This window comes from Bubalus bubalis, chromosome 5 (assembly GCF_019923935.1).
Source record: "Bubalus bubalis isolate 160015118507 breed Murrah chromosome 5, NDDB_SH_1, whole genome shotgun sequence".
In the NCBI taxonomy this organism is placed as follows: Eukaryota; Metazoa; Chordata; class Mammalia; order Artiodactyla; family Bovidae; genus Bubalus; species Bubalus bubalis.
This window is the reverse complement of record NC_059161.1, coordinates 26,175,445-26,189,140: the sequence shown is the minus strand read 5'-3', so window position 1 is coordinate 26,189,140 and position 13,696 is coordinate 26,175,445. Positions and strand designations below refer to the sequence as shown.

Genomic DNA, 13,696 nt, shown 5'->3' with positions numbered 1-13,696 from the left:
AGCTATCTGAACCACTATTTGTGGAACAAACAAAAGCATTGTAAAGGGATGGGAGGGAATCTGCGGACGGGAAGAAGAGGCCACCAAAGGGACTGTGGCGGGAGGGGGCAGCGTGCAAAAGCCTGCCCCCCAACCCAGGGCTGGAAGGTCTCCAGGCCTAGCAACCAACAACCTTCATTGTCATCAAAATACTGTGTCCTTTCATCCAGGGCATTACGACTGCTATTTTTAAAACACACACATTCCTGGTGGAAGGTGAGCATCCTCAGCACGCAGTTTCTAAAACTTCTGTAATCGTCATAACACTGAGACTGCAAACAGACAACAGCAACCACTGAGGCTGTGTTATTATCTCTGTTTTACAGACAGAGCAAGGTAGTTTCTTGGGTCAGCGTTTGCCAAATTGTGATCCATGATATGGTAATGATAGTGCTGAGCAATGAGGGGCAGAGGATTAAAAAAAATTTCTGTAGCCAAACATTTGAAAAATAATGTTAGAGAGTCTCGTGTTCATGTGCACAGACTTAGGAGTCACAGAGACCTAGATTTGAGGCCAGGTTCTGCTGACTATTAGCCAGGGAGCTTGAGCAAATAGCAGACTTGACTGCCTCATCTGTAAAATGGAAATAATAAAACACCAACTACATAAGGTTGCTGTGACACAAAGCTGGCACAAATAAAATCCTCAATAAATGTGAGCTCTTACTGGTTTTGCAGCAGGTTAAATACTGTTAACACCGTAAACCTGGTCCTATAGTTCTAACAAGGAGATTGATTTTGTTAAGAAAACACCTTGATAAACCACTTGGAGGAGTGGGCAGAGATGAGACTGAAGTTATAAGACAGTAATAGCTAAGACCAAAACCTGGAAAAAGAGGTTGGAAAAAACCAGGGTCCCATAGTGGGTGGGTCCCCAGTAAGGGGTCGACTGATTTCTCACTCAGGCTGGCATCATGGCATAGAGCTTAGGGCCACAGGGACAAGACACCTCCCCCTCCAGCTAGAGTCTTCACCTCCCTCTTTTGGGCACTCCTCCTCCCCTTTACACACACACACTCACACATACACAAATCCTTCCTAGGAAGAAAGCCACATGCTCCAGTTGAGTAGAGATCCTACTAATCTACTTTTCTTTCTTCCTCGTCACTCCCTGAACTTTTTCTAAAGAAGCCTGTTTCTGTAAGGTTTATTTTCAATGAAAGGTAATACCTTAGTAACTAGATATAAAAGCAAAACACTTCTTTAAAAAATATTAAAGACTCTGCTCAGTTAGTAAAAGCTCCAGAAAGTGTTTCCTGACCACCCCCAACTTAGGTACCCCTCTCCTGAGCTTCCACAACACCCCTCTATACCAACTCTACCAGCTGAAATTATCCAAGTGCTTGTCTCATTTGCCTTAACCAGATATCAAGCTTCAGGCATGCTGGGGCCCTGACTTACTCCTCGAGGTATTCCCAGCAGCTCATTCCACAGCTGACAGGCAATACTTTGGCACTGACGGATCTACAACTGAATCTGGACATCTCCCAAAGAGAAAGGCCCTCAACAAGAGACAGGTAGGGTCTGAAACGCTATCCACCTCCTCACTGCAGTAGGGATGCTCAGACAGTGCACCTTCCAAGGCCCAGAGCAGCGTTCTTACTTATTAACATCCTGGAAATCCCCTGGTCGCAGACTTTTGGAGTGACGTCCAGTATGCAAATACTCAGGGCCTGGTCCTGGTGAGCAGCAGAGACGATGCCTTGTGTGAAAGTTCCACAGGCAGCAGAGGGATCTTTTATTAGTCATTTCAATGCACACAGCTGTTAAGAATCTGGTGAAGTTTTATTTGGCTGGGGGGAGTGCATTTTCCACTTGTGGGCGTCTTGAAAACTTTCACACTAAAAAAGAAAAAAAAAGAGTTGAGAAAGTCGCCAGTCCAAAATGGGAAGCCAGAAATTGAGGGTAGAGAGGCTAGGGCAGCAAATATAACAGAGAGAGGCCTGAACATAAACCAAAGACCCAAGTTCCCAGGCAGCCCTGCCACTTCCAGGTGTTCCATGGGCAGGTCAGCCCCTGCTCTCAGGATCCTCCCATGTGAAGAGAGATATCAATGCCTCCCTAGGAGGTGGGGAAGATTAGTGGGTGTGAGCCTGGGCCAACTGCCAGGCAGTATTCAAAGATAGGCATTATTTCCAGCTACAGAGGCAGAAGACAGAGAGTTCATAGAAAAGAGAGAAGGATGAATGCTGGGGAAGAGACACTGATTGAACCAGCTTCCACACCTTGCTGCATGCATGCGTGCTAAGTCACTTCAGTCGTGTCTGACTGTTTGCGATGCTATGGACCAGTAGCCCACCAGGCTCCTCTGTCCATGGGATTCTCCAGGCAAGAATATTGGAGTGGGTTGCCATGCCCTCTTCCAGGGGATCTTCCCGACCCAGGATCAAACCCGTGTCTCTTATGTCTCCTGCATTGGCAGGTGGGTTCTTTACCACTAGCACCACCTGGGAAGTCCACAACTCTCTGCAGTGCCTGCAAAAGATCCATGGGGAAAGGAAGAGAGGACAAGAGAAAACAGCTACAGGCCAGAGTCGGGTCAGGTGGGCCAGGAGTGGACTCCCCTCATGTCTCTGCTATAATGGACTGAAGGATTTTTTAAGATTTTTTTTTTTAAATAGGCTTCTAACTCCACTGTTAATGTTACCCTGGCCTCAATCCTCCTCTGATTTTAACCTCAGTTTGTTCATGTTTAAGATGAAAAGCTGGATCCAAACACAATTCAGTTGGCCTGTCCTTTGGCAGCATCCCTATGCTTCTTTTCCCACTGGTTCTTCCCTCATGACACACCTATGACATGTGTGTACTGAATGAGCTGCACGCAACAGAGTGCAAGTAAAAAGCCCTTGTTTTTCCCTTGGCCCTTTCAGCCCCACTATCTGAAGATCCAACCAGTCCATTCTGAAGGAGATCAGTCCTGGGTGTTCTTTGGAAGGAATGATGCTAAAGCTGAAACTCCAGCACTTTGGCCACCTCATGCGAAGAGTTGACTCATTGGAAAAGACTCTGATGCTGGGAGGGATTGGGGGCAGGAGGAGAAGGGGACGCCAGAGGATGAGATGGCTGGATGGCATCACTGACTCGATGGACATGAGTCTGAGTGAACTCCAGGAGTTGGTGATGGACAGGGAGGCCTGGCGTGCTGCGATTCATGGGATCGCAAAGAGTCGGACATGACTGAGCGACTGATCTGATCTGGATATGTGTTTTCCCTGCCGTTTGGATGAAACCTGAACAATACATGGATTTTCTAACCACTCTTAGGCGTGCAACAAAGAGGTCCTTTGTCTTCCTTTAAAAGACCAGCCCAAAGTAATAATAGCACCCCACTCGATGCAAAGCTTTCCTCTCCAGTTTGTTTCTTCAGTCTTGGAAACCCACTGTACAGAGGAGGAGTGCATGGACTTCACTATTTCCCCTGTTTTGCCTCTTCACCTCCTCTAGTTAGCCACTAATTCTCAACCTGAGGTGTTGGGAGGGAGGGAACTGGGGGTAAAGACACAGTTGTTCACGGCTCTTACTGTCACCACACAGTCAGGGTTCTCTGAATTTGGCAAAGTTCAAACACTTGACTTTCCTCTAGGGCTGCTCTTAGAAATGTTGCGGTAAGATGATATGGCCATCAGGTGGCGGTAAAGGTCTTTTTTCCTTGTCAGAAGAGCCTACTATCAGGGTTAATATTAAGACTACTTAATTTCCCTAAGATGCTAAATTTCCTTCAGAAAGTTAAATATACCTTCCCTCTATTTAAAAATGAAACAAAAAAATACATGACACTAAAAACATCAATCTGACTAGCATACATATATATTTTTTAATGATGCTAATAAACATTTAAAAGTTTAGTCAGACTCCTGAAACTTTTTTTAGGCCCATCTGTAAATGTCCTTGTAAAATCTAGTTTTAGCAAGAATGCTAATAAATCAGTTTAACCGGAAACCCCACCCTCAACATCTGATCACCATCAATATCTGATCAGGTTCCTCATCCTCCAGCATTCTGAGGTAATGTCTGATCACCCTGGCTGTCTTTAGCAAGACTCCTGTTAGTCGATTTAACTCTTAGTAATTTTCCATACACTGACCCCCATTTGCTTCTTGGCTATAGATACCACTTGCCCATATTGCAGTGGTCCCTGTATCTATTACAACTGAATAAAGTTGTATTCTGAATAAAACTTTGTATTCTGAATAAAGTCCTGAATAAAGTCTGCCTTAGTAGGGAACAAACTTTCAAAGAGAAATCTCCGAAGTAATTAAATAAAGACATAATTTATCAATTCTCCCCCTCTCCGAGTTAATACCATGTGATTCTAAATCTTGTTCCCAGATTTCACTTATAATTTACCTTTCCCTAAATTAGATTCAGAAACTTTCACCAAGGGCTCCCTGTAAGGCATATTGCCACTTAAAGGACTTCATGGATGCTGGGGTCCCTTGCTGAGTTGTGTCTCTGCTGAGGAGAAAATATTTAAGTACCTCATTCTGAAAGCAGTGTGCTCAGAACATGAAATAAAACTAAAGATATAAGATGCACCGAGACTTTGCTGCTGTGGGCTGGAGGGTTCAGAGAAGGTGTTCAGGTAGGAGCTGGACTGACAGGCTCTTGAAAGGGTTCCAGTACAAGATGGCACATAGAAGGCACCTGAACACACCTCCTCTCATGGACACACCAAACCTGCAGATACACATGAGGCAACTCCCTCTGAAAGAAAACCAGAAATCAGCAGAGTGACTACTACACACTGGGTGAATAACAAAATACCCACATATAAAAGGAGCTCAACATATCTCCAACTACTGTGAGTCACTGAGAACAGCTTGGACATCATGAAGGTTTGAGAAACAACCCACAGCTCGGACCAAGCTGAATGATAAGTTCATCCCCTACACAAGACCTGGGGAAAGGCAGTTGTTTTAGCTGATGGACAGACATCAATACAGAGAGTCAAGGAAAATGAAGAAAACAAGATTATGTACCAAATAAAAGAACAAGTCAAAACTTCAGAAATAGATCTTAATGAAATGGAGATAAGTGATTTACTGGATAGAAAGTTCAAAACAAGGACCACTGAGGCCAAGAGAACAGTGCATAAACCAAATGAAATTTCAACAAAGAATATATTTAAAGGTACCAAACAAATCACAGAGCTGAAAAATACAATAATTGAACTGAAATATTCAATAGAGGGACTCAACATCAGACCACATCAGGCAGAAGAAAGGATCACCAAACTCAAAAATAAGGCAGTGGCATTCATCCAAACAAGGGAGAAAAATAAGAATGAAAAAGAGTAAAGATAGCTTAATGGGACTTAGGAGATACCATGAAGAAGATCAACTATTCATCACAGAGATCCTGGAAGTAAAGAAGGGAAAGGAGAAGAAAACATATTTAAAGAAATAATGGCTGAAACTTTCCTAACCTGGGAAATAAATACATATCCAAATCCAGAAAGCCCAGACAATACAAAAAAAGGTTCAAAGAGACCCACACTAAGACATGTTATAATTTTCAAAAGTTAAAAATAAGAAAATCTTAAAAGCAGCAAGAGAAAAATAACCTGTTAAGTACATGGGAACTCCCATTAGACTATAAGCGTATTTTTCAGTAGAAACTTTGCAGGCCAGAAGGGAGTGCCACAATATAGTCAAAGTGATGAAAGAAAAGGTTGCTGACCAAGAATATACTACCCAGCAAAGCTGTCTTTCAGAAATGAATGAGAGACAATTTCTAGACAAGCAAAATCTAAGTTTTCATCACCACTGGACCAGTCTTACAAGAAATGTTAAAAGGACTTCCTCAGGCTCAAGCAAGAGGATGATAATTAGTAATAGGAAAACATGAAAGTATAACTCTAAAGTTAAATATATAATGAAATTCAAAATACTCTAATGTTGTAAAGGTAATGGATAAATCACTTATAAATCTAGTATAAAGGTTAAAAGCACAAGTAGTAAAAATAACTATAACTATAATAATTTGTTAGTGGATACACAAGGTTAAAAAAGTAAATTGTTACACTGAAAACAAAGAAAAATGTGTGAGGGACAGTAAAAAGGGAGAGGTTTTAGTACATGTTCAAAAATAAACTGTTACTAGCCTAAAATATGGAGAAGGCAATGGCACCCCACTCCAGTACTCTTGCCTGGAGAATCCCATGGATGGAGGAGCCTGGAAGGCTGCAGTCCATGGGGTCACTGAGGGTCAGACATGACTGAGCAACTTCACTTTCACTTTTCACTTTCATGCATTGGAGAAGGAAATGGCAACCCACTCCAGTGTTCTTGCTTGGAGAATCCCAGGGACGGCGGAAGCTTGTGGGCTGCCATCTATGGGATCGCACAGAGTCAGACACAACTGAAGCGACTTAGGAGCAGCAGCAGCAGCAGCAGTACATACACAAAATAGAAGAGAAAGGAATATAGGCATATTACTACAGGAACTCATCAAATTACAAAGGAGGAGAGCAAGAGAAAAAGAAAGGAAAAAAGGACTTACAAAGTATCCAGAAAACCACTACAAACTGGCAATTTAAGTCCATAACTATCACTAATCACTTTAAATATAAATAAATTAAATTCTCCAATCAGAATACATAGAGTAGCTATGTGGAAAGAAGAGTGTTTTCCCAAAAGTTTTACTTTCATTTTAGGTCCAAAGGATTCACTAACAAAAGAAACCACTCTCTCTCACACACACACACACACACACACACACCCCAAACAATTTCAATATTTAGTAGAGGATCATTTGACTTAATTTCAATATACAGTCATTAAAAGATGAGAAAAGAGAGAAGCAAAAGCACATACATCACAAAATTGGGGCACCCTACATCTAGTCTTGAAGAGTGCTGGAAATACTCTCATTAACAGCAAGCTGGAGTCCCAGTTGTGAAAATGTCCCAGATGGTTCATCCACTCCACATGTGAGACTTCAAATTGCAGTTTTGGGGACTCTGCTTATAATCCCAGGCTGTAAAGTGTTATTATCATCAGTTTTTCTGCAAAAATGCAGCTCTGGTTTTTCTTAACTTTTACAAAGCTCTTTGTTTCACCTGGTAAATCATAGGATTTTCTTATACCCCAGAGGGTTGGCCAGACCCTCAGGGGCTCAAAAATGCCAAGACCCACTCCCCCCTTTCTTATCTAAAGTCTGCATAACTTGCTGTGCTTGCAGGCAGGCATAGAATCCAGGCAGTGTCCAGGAAGGTCAGAAGCAGGTCAAAGGTCCGCCTGCCTGCTTTTGAAGCCTGAACAAGACTTCCTCCATTTTAACTTCCATACCAGAGAAAGAGAGAGAGACTCCACTATATACTGCCTAAAGAGATCCACTTTAGCTTTAAATATACATAAACACAATGAGAGTGAATGGTTGGGAAAAGATAGTCTATGCAAATGGACACCAAAGCAAAGCAAGAGTAGCATATTATAACAGACAAAACATACTTTAAGACAAAGACTAGTAAGAGACAAAGAAGGTCATTATATAATGACAAAGGGATTAATCCAACAAGAGGAGGTAACATTTGTAAATACTTATGCATCCAATATAGGAGCAACTAAATATTTAAAGTAAATATTAACAGAATTAAAGGGAGAAATAGATCTCAGAGAATCCAATACACAGTTTCAACAATGAGTAGATCATGCAGACTGAAATTAATATGAAAGCATGGGACTTAAAACCATATTAGACAAGGTAGACTTAACAGGCATTTACAGAAAATTCCATCCAACAGCACCAGATTACAAATTCCTCTCAATTGCACATTGATCATTCTCTAGGAAAGATCATATGTTAGTCCACAAAACAAGTCTTAATAAATTTAAGAAGGCTGAAATCAAATCAGGTACCTTTTCTAACTACAATGAAATTAAAAATCAATTACAAGAGGAAAACTGGGAAACTCACAAATATGTGGATATTACACAATATACTATTGTTTAATAATAATGCCTACATTAAGAAATAAGAAATATCTCAAAAAAACTAAATATACACCTCAAGAAACTTAATAAAGAAGAACAAATTGAGTCCAAAATTAGTATAAAGAATAAACTATTAAAGATAAGAGTGGAAATAAATAAAAGAGACTAAAAAAGACAATAGAAAAAAAATCAATTAAATTCAAAGGTAGGTTTTGAAAAGAAAAACAAAATTGACACAGTTTTAGTTAGACTCAACAAGAAAAAGAGAGGGCTTGAATAAATAAAACTATAAATGGAAGAGAAGACATTACAACTGACATTACATAGGACAAATGAGCATAAGTGACGACTATAAACAGCTATTTGCCCACAAATTAGCCAAATTAGAGAAAATGGATAAATTCCTAAAAATATACAACCTACCAAAACTTAATCAAGAAGAAATAGAAAATCTGAACAGATCAATTACTATTAAGGAGGTAAGGAGCTTGAATCAGTAATCAAAAACCTCCTACCAAAAAAAAAAAAAGTTCAAGAAAAGATGGCTTCATGGTGAATTCTAACAAACATTTAAATAAGAATAAATACCAATCCTTCCCAAACTCTTTTCAGAAAAAGAGGAGGAGTAAACACTTGCAGACTCATTTTACAAGGCCAGTATTACCTTGACCCCAAAACCAGACAAGGATACTACAAGAAAGGAAAATTATAGGCTAATATCCCCAACTAACATAGATGCAAAAATTCTCAAAAAAACATTAGTAAATATAATTCAACAGTACACTAAAAGGATCAAACACCATGACCAAATGGGATTTATTCCAGAGATGCAAGGAAGGTTCAACATTCACAATCAATCAATGTGATACAACCATTAAGAAGATGAAGGATAAAAATCATAAGATCATCTCAAACAGTGCAGAAAAAGCATCTGAAAAATTCCACATCCTTTCATGATTTAAAAAAACAAAAAAAAACAAAAAAACAAACCTCTCAACAAATGAGTATATACAACACAAAGGCCATATATGACAAGCCATAACTAACATACTCAATGGGGAAAGCTGAAAGCTTTTTCTCTAAGATCAGGAAAAAGATAAGAATGCCTACTCTTTCGGAAGATTTGGGAGAATGGCATTGAAACATGTAAAATATCATGTATGAAATGAGTTGCCAGTCCAGGTTCGATGCACGATACTGGATGCTTGGGGCTGGTGCACTGGGACGACCCAGAGGGATGGTGTGGGGAGGGAGGAGGGAGGAGGGTTCAGGATGGGGAACACATGTATACCTGTGGCGGATTCATTTTGATATTTGGCAAAACTAATACAATTATGTAAAGTTTAAAAAAATAAAATTAAATTAAAATAAAAAAAATTAAAAAAAAAAAAAAAGAATGCCTACTCTTGCCACTTTTTTTAATCTAGCACTGGAAGTTCTAACCAGAGCAATCAGACAAGAAAAAGGATATCCAAATTAGAAAGAAGTAAAACTGTCACTATTTGCAGATGACATGACATTATATAGAGCAAATCCTAAATATTTCAACAACAACAAAAAATATGAGAATAATAAATTCAGTGAAGTTTTAGGATGCAATTAAAAATATAGATTAAGTTAATACAGAAAAATCAATTGTGCTTCTGTACACTATTAACAAACTAAAGGGAAGAGAAATTAAGAAAATAATCCCATTAAAACTGCATAAAAAATAATAAAATAACCAAGGAAGTTAAAGATCTCTCATGAAAACTATAAGATATTGGTGAAAGAAACTAAAAACACAATTACATGAAAGGTACTCTATGCTTATGGATTGGAGGAAGTAATACTATCAAAATTTCCATGCTGACCAAAGTGATCTACAGATTCAATCCAATCTCTTCCAAAATTGCGATGATATTTTTCATAGAATTAGAAAAAGTAATTCGAAAATGTGTAAAACCTCAAACAGTGAAAGCAATCTTGAGAATGAAAAACAAAGCTGAGGCATCAGGCTTCCTGATTTCAAGCATTATTACAAAGCTATAGTAATCAAAACAGTATGGGACTGGCATAAAAGCAGACATATAGATCAATGGGACAATAGAGACCCCAGCTAATTTACCTCCTTTAGAAAAACAATAACAATCGCCTAATTTTTCTCATACTGATATTTATGTTTCTATAATTCTTTCTGTCTCTGGGAAACTGAAATTTTAATACAATAGCCAAACCCAACTTGTGCATCTGGCTTAAATTACCTAAAACATAATATAGCAATTTAGACCTAAACATAAAAACTCTAGTGTTACTGCACTATAGGGATACCACATGTTCAACACTTCTTTTCATTTCTGTTTTTTCTAGTCATATCTTTAAGTGCCTAATGATAACAGATTTACTAAGCTTGTGCATTACTACACAATCTGTTGTGCTATGGTGAGACTATAACAGGACAGAACATCAAAGGTTAAAGCTAACTTCTAGTGGAAAAGAATCTGTCTACAATGCAGGAGACCCTGGTTCGATTCCTGGGTCAGGAAGACCCTCTGGAGAAGGGATAGGCTATCCACTCCAGTATTCTTGGTCTTCGGAGAAGGCATTGGCACCCCACTCCAGTACTCTTGCCTGGAAAATACCATGGATGGAGGAGCCTGGTAGGCTGCAGTCCATGGGGTCGCAAAAAGTCGGACACGACTGAGTGACTTCACTTTGACTTTTCACTTTCATGCATTGGAGAAGGAAATGGCAACCCACTCCAGTGTTCTTGCCTGGAGAATCCCAGGGACAGGGAGCCTGGTAGGCTGCCATCCATGGGGTCGCACAGAGTCGGACACAACTGAAGCAACTTAGCAGCAGAAGTAGCAGCATTCTTGGTCTTCCCTTGTGGCTCAGCAGGTAAAGAATCCACCTGCAATGCAGGAGACCTGAGTTCAATCCCTGGGTGGGGAAGATCCCCTGGAGAAGGGAAAGGCTACCCACTCCGGTATTCTGGCCTGGAGAATATCATGGACTATACAGTCCATGGGGTCACAAACATTCAGACACAACTGAGTGACTTTCATTTTCTAGTGGAAACATTTGACAACAAGCAAACATTTAAAGGCATTTATACCCATAAAATGCTTAAAACAGTGCCAGGCAAAGAATAAGTGCTCAGTAGATGTAAGCTAGTTTCAATACCTGGGGACAAAATGGATGGTTAGATCAGGAAGTGATTTTATAACTAGTAAGTCATAAATAATGCAGAAAGGGACAGAAGGAATGGTGGTGCCAGAGGCAAAAAGAAAAAAAAAAGATAAGATTAAGAGAGAATGAAGAAAGTCCACTCATTCATTCAATAGCCATTTAGCAAATGAGTGCTACATGCCAGTTTTCAAAGGCTGAGGAGTTTGATAAGGGAGGCAGGTCTTTATAGTACAATGTGATAATTGCAATGAAAGAGTGATGCCCAGTGCAGCAGGGAAGCACAGACAAAGGGAACCAAAGCCAGTCGAGGAGGTCAAACAGGGGTCAGGGAAATGTCCTAGAATGACTCCAGAGCTGCCTCTCTGGGGCAGTGAGAGCTGGCCAGGCTAAAGCTGGGAAGATGGACCATTCCAGGTGAAAAAGGAACACTAAGCAGACACAGACTTAAAGCAGCCAAATGTGTACAGGGGAAGTGGGAACACTTCAGTTCCCCTCTGCCTTGGGAAACCAGTCAATTATTGAGCAACATGTAGCTACTAGAACTATATACAACCCACAAAGGTCCCCTAAGAAAAAGACTTCTCGCATCGCTAGCCAACCTGAGTTAAGAGGGTGAATACCACAAGATGGAGATTTGGTGACATGGAGAAAGTTTTGTCTGCTTCACGTACTGACCACTGAAAATATTGTTACATGTTGTATCTTAACTGTATTAATATCACTTGCAACCAAAAGAGACCTAATCAATACATGACATTAACCCTCATAACCATCCTAACATAGATTTTATTATCCCACCATAAAGATGAGGAAACTGATCCCCAAAGACATTAAATGATTTTTCTCAAGATCACAGCCACTAACAGAAAGAACAGGAACTGAATTTCAATAGTATGCACAATTTTATTTCCCCTTCCATTCCACCTCTTTAATGAAAATACAGCTTTCAAGACCTCGCTTGAATCCCACCTCCTTGCAAAGCTTTCTCTGGCCTCTGCTACAGCACACACAGCCTTTCATAGGCCAAGCACTCAGTAACAGTTTAATGTTTGAAGATGATAATCAATGATTGTTTAGCAAGGGCTGATCTGTGTGGGTACAATGTAACCATGGGGAAAAGAGCAACCACAGCAGCCTGGACTCAGGAGAGAAGTCTTATGTGAAGGGCTAGGCCCACTCTAGTGTTCTGCCTTGAGAATCCCAGGGACGGGGGAGCCTGGTGGGCTGCTGTCTATGGGGTCACACAGAGTCAGATACGACTGAAGTGATTTAGCAGCAGCAGCAGGCTTAGGCAATGGCACCCCACTCTGGTACTCTTGCCTGGGGGATCCCATGGACAGAGGAGCCTGGTAGGCTGCAGTCCATGGGGTCGCTAAGAGTTGGACATGACTGAATGACTTCACTTTCACTTTTTACTTTCATGCATTGGAGAAGGAAATGGCAACCCACTCCAGTGTTCTTGCTTGGAGAATCCCAAGGAGAGGGGAGCCTGGTGGGCTGCCATCTATGAGGTCGCACAGAGTCAGACACGACTGAAGCGACTTAGCAGCAACAGGCTTTGACCCAGGTCTTGAAGACAGTGGAAGCTATGAATTACTAAATGCATCTGGGGTAGGAAGGGGAAAAACAATATTACATCTATCTTCTAGGTCTCTGGCTTTAATGTTATATTTTGCCAAATCTCTGATTATTAGAGAGAAATAAACAATTCTGATTGAATCATCTTATATGTGCTTCTTTTTGGGGGGCCTTCTATGGACAAGACTCTGTGAGAGGTACCAAGATGAATTATTCACAGACCTATCTTCTCCTGCTTGCAAGGAGAGGAAGACCTATACATAAATATCTCTAATAAAATGTACAAAGTTGAAACAACCATAAACAAGATATGGACTGCTATGGTTCATTAGAAGAACCTATCACTTCCAGGTGGGGGTCTTTCTGATAGCTTCCTAGAAACAATGGTGTTGCTGCTAGCTTTGCAAGGAGGATAGGATTTGCAAAGATGAAGATGCGTTCCAGGCTGTTCCACGAGGCAGAGAAACCCACACACAAAAAGAAAGGTAGGAAAGTTCAAATCCAGCAAAGATGTGTAAGGGGTCTCATTTTACTGCAATCTTGTAGATACAAAGAGTGGAAAATTAAGTTAAAACACAAGTGAAGCAATATCATGGAGTGAAAAGAACATGAAACTTTGGAGTCCTGTGAAAAAATTACTATTCTATCATTTCCTGCTTATGTGGTCTTGGGCAAATTATTTAAATTCCTGAATGCCAGTTACTCAAGTTACCTCATCTGTAAAATGGGACCAGACAGGAGGGTCCCCAGGCAAGCAATAATGTGATGTCCCTTCTATCTGATATTCTTTAAATATGGATTCAAATTTTCTAAAAGACAGGCTGAGCACTGAGGCAGGTAGAGACACCTGCCTTTCTTCTACTGTCTCAAGCAATTTCAAAGTTCCAGGCAGTCAAACAACACCCTGTAGTTAATATGAGTGTTCTCCTCTCTTTGAACTATGTTCAGACCCTTCAATAGGAGTTCCTGGTGAA

The 13,696-nt window shown here is 40.4% G+C and overlaps 1 protein-coding gene across 8 annotated transcripts in view; it reads right to left on the bottom strand.

The window, feature by feature from the left end:
* The window catches only part of AADACL3 (arylacetamide deacetylase like 3), a 166,428-nt gene that overhangs the window by 85,752 nt on the left and 66,980 nt on the right, over positions 1-13,696 (bottom strand). For 7 of the 8 annotated variants that reach the window (XM_025285633.3, XM_025285632.3, XM_044942824.2 and 4 more), the window contains one exon: positions 1,643-1,880. In XM_025285633.3, the coding sequence (XP_025141418.1) occupies positions 1,643-1,652 (10 nt within the window). In that variant the 5' untranslated portion in view covers positions 1,653-1,880. Of the gene's footprint in view, positions 1-1,642; positions 1,881-4,693; positions 4,933-13,696 lie in introns of those variants that run through there. The other variant, XM_025285634.3, reaches the window with a different exon arrangement.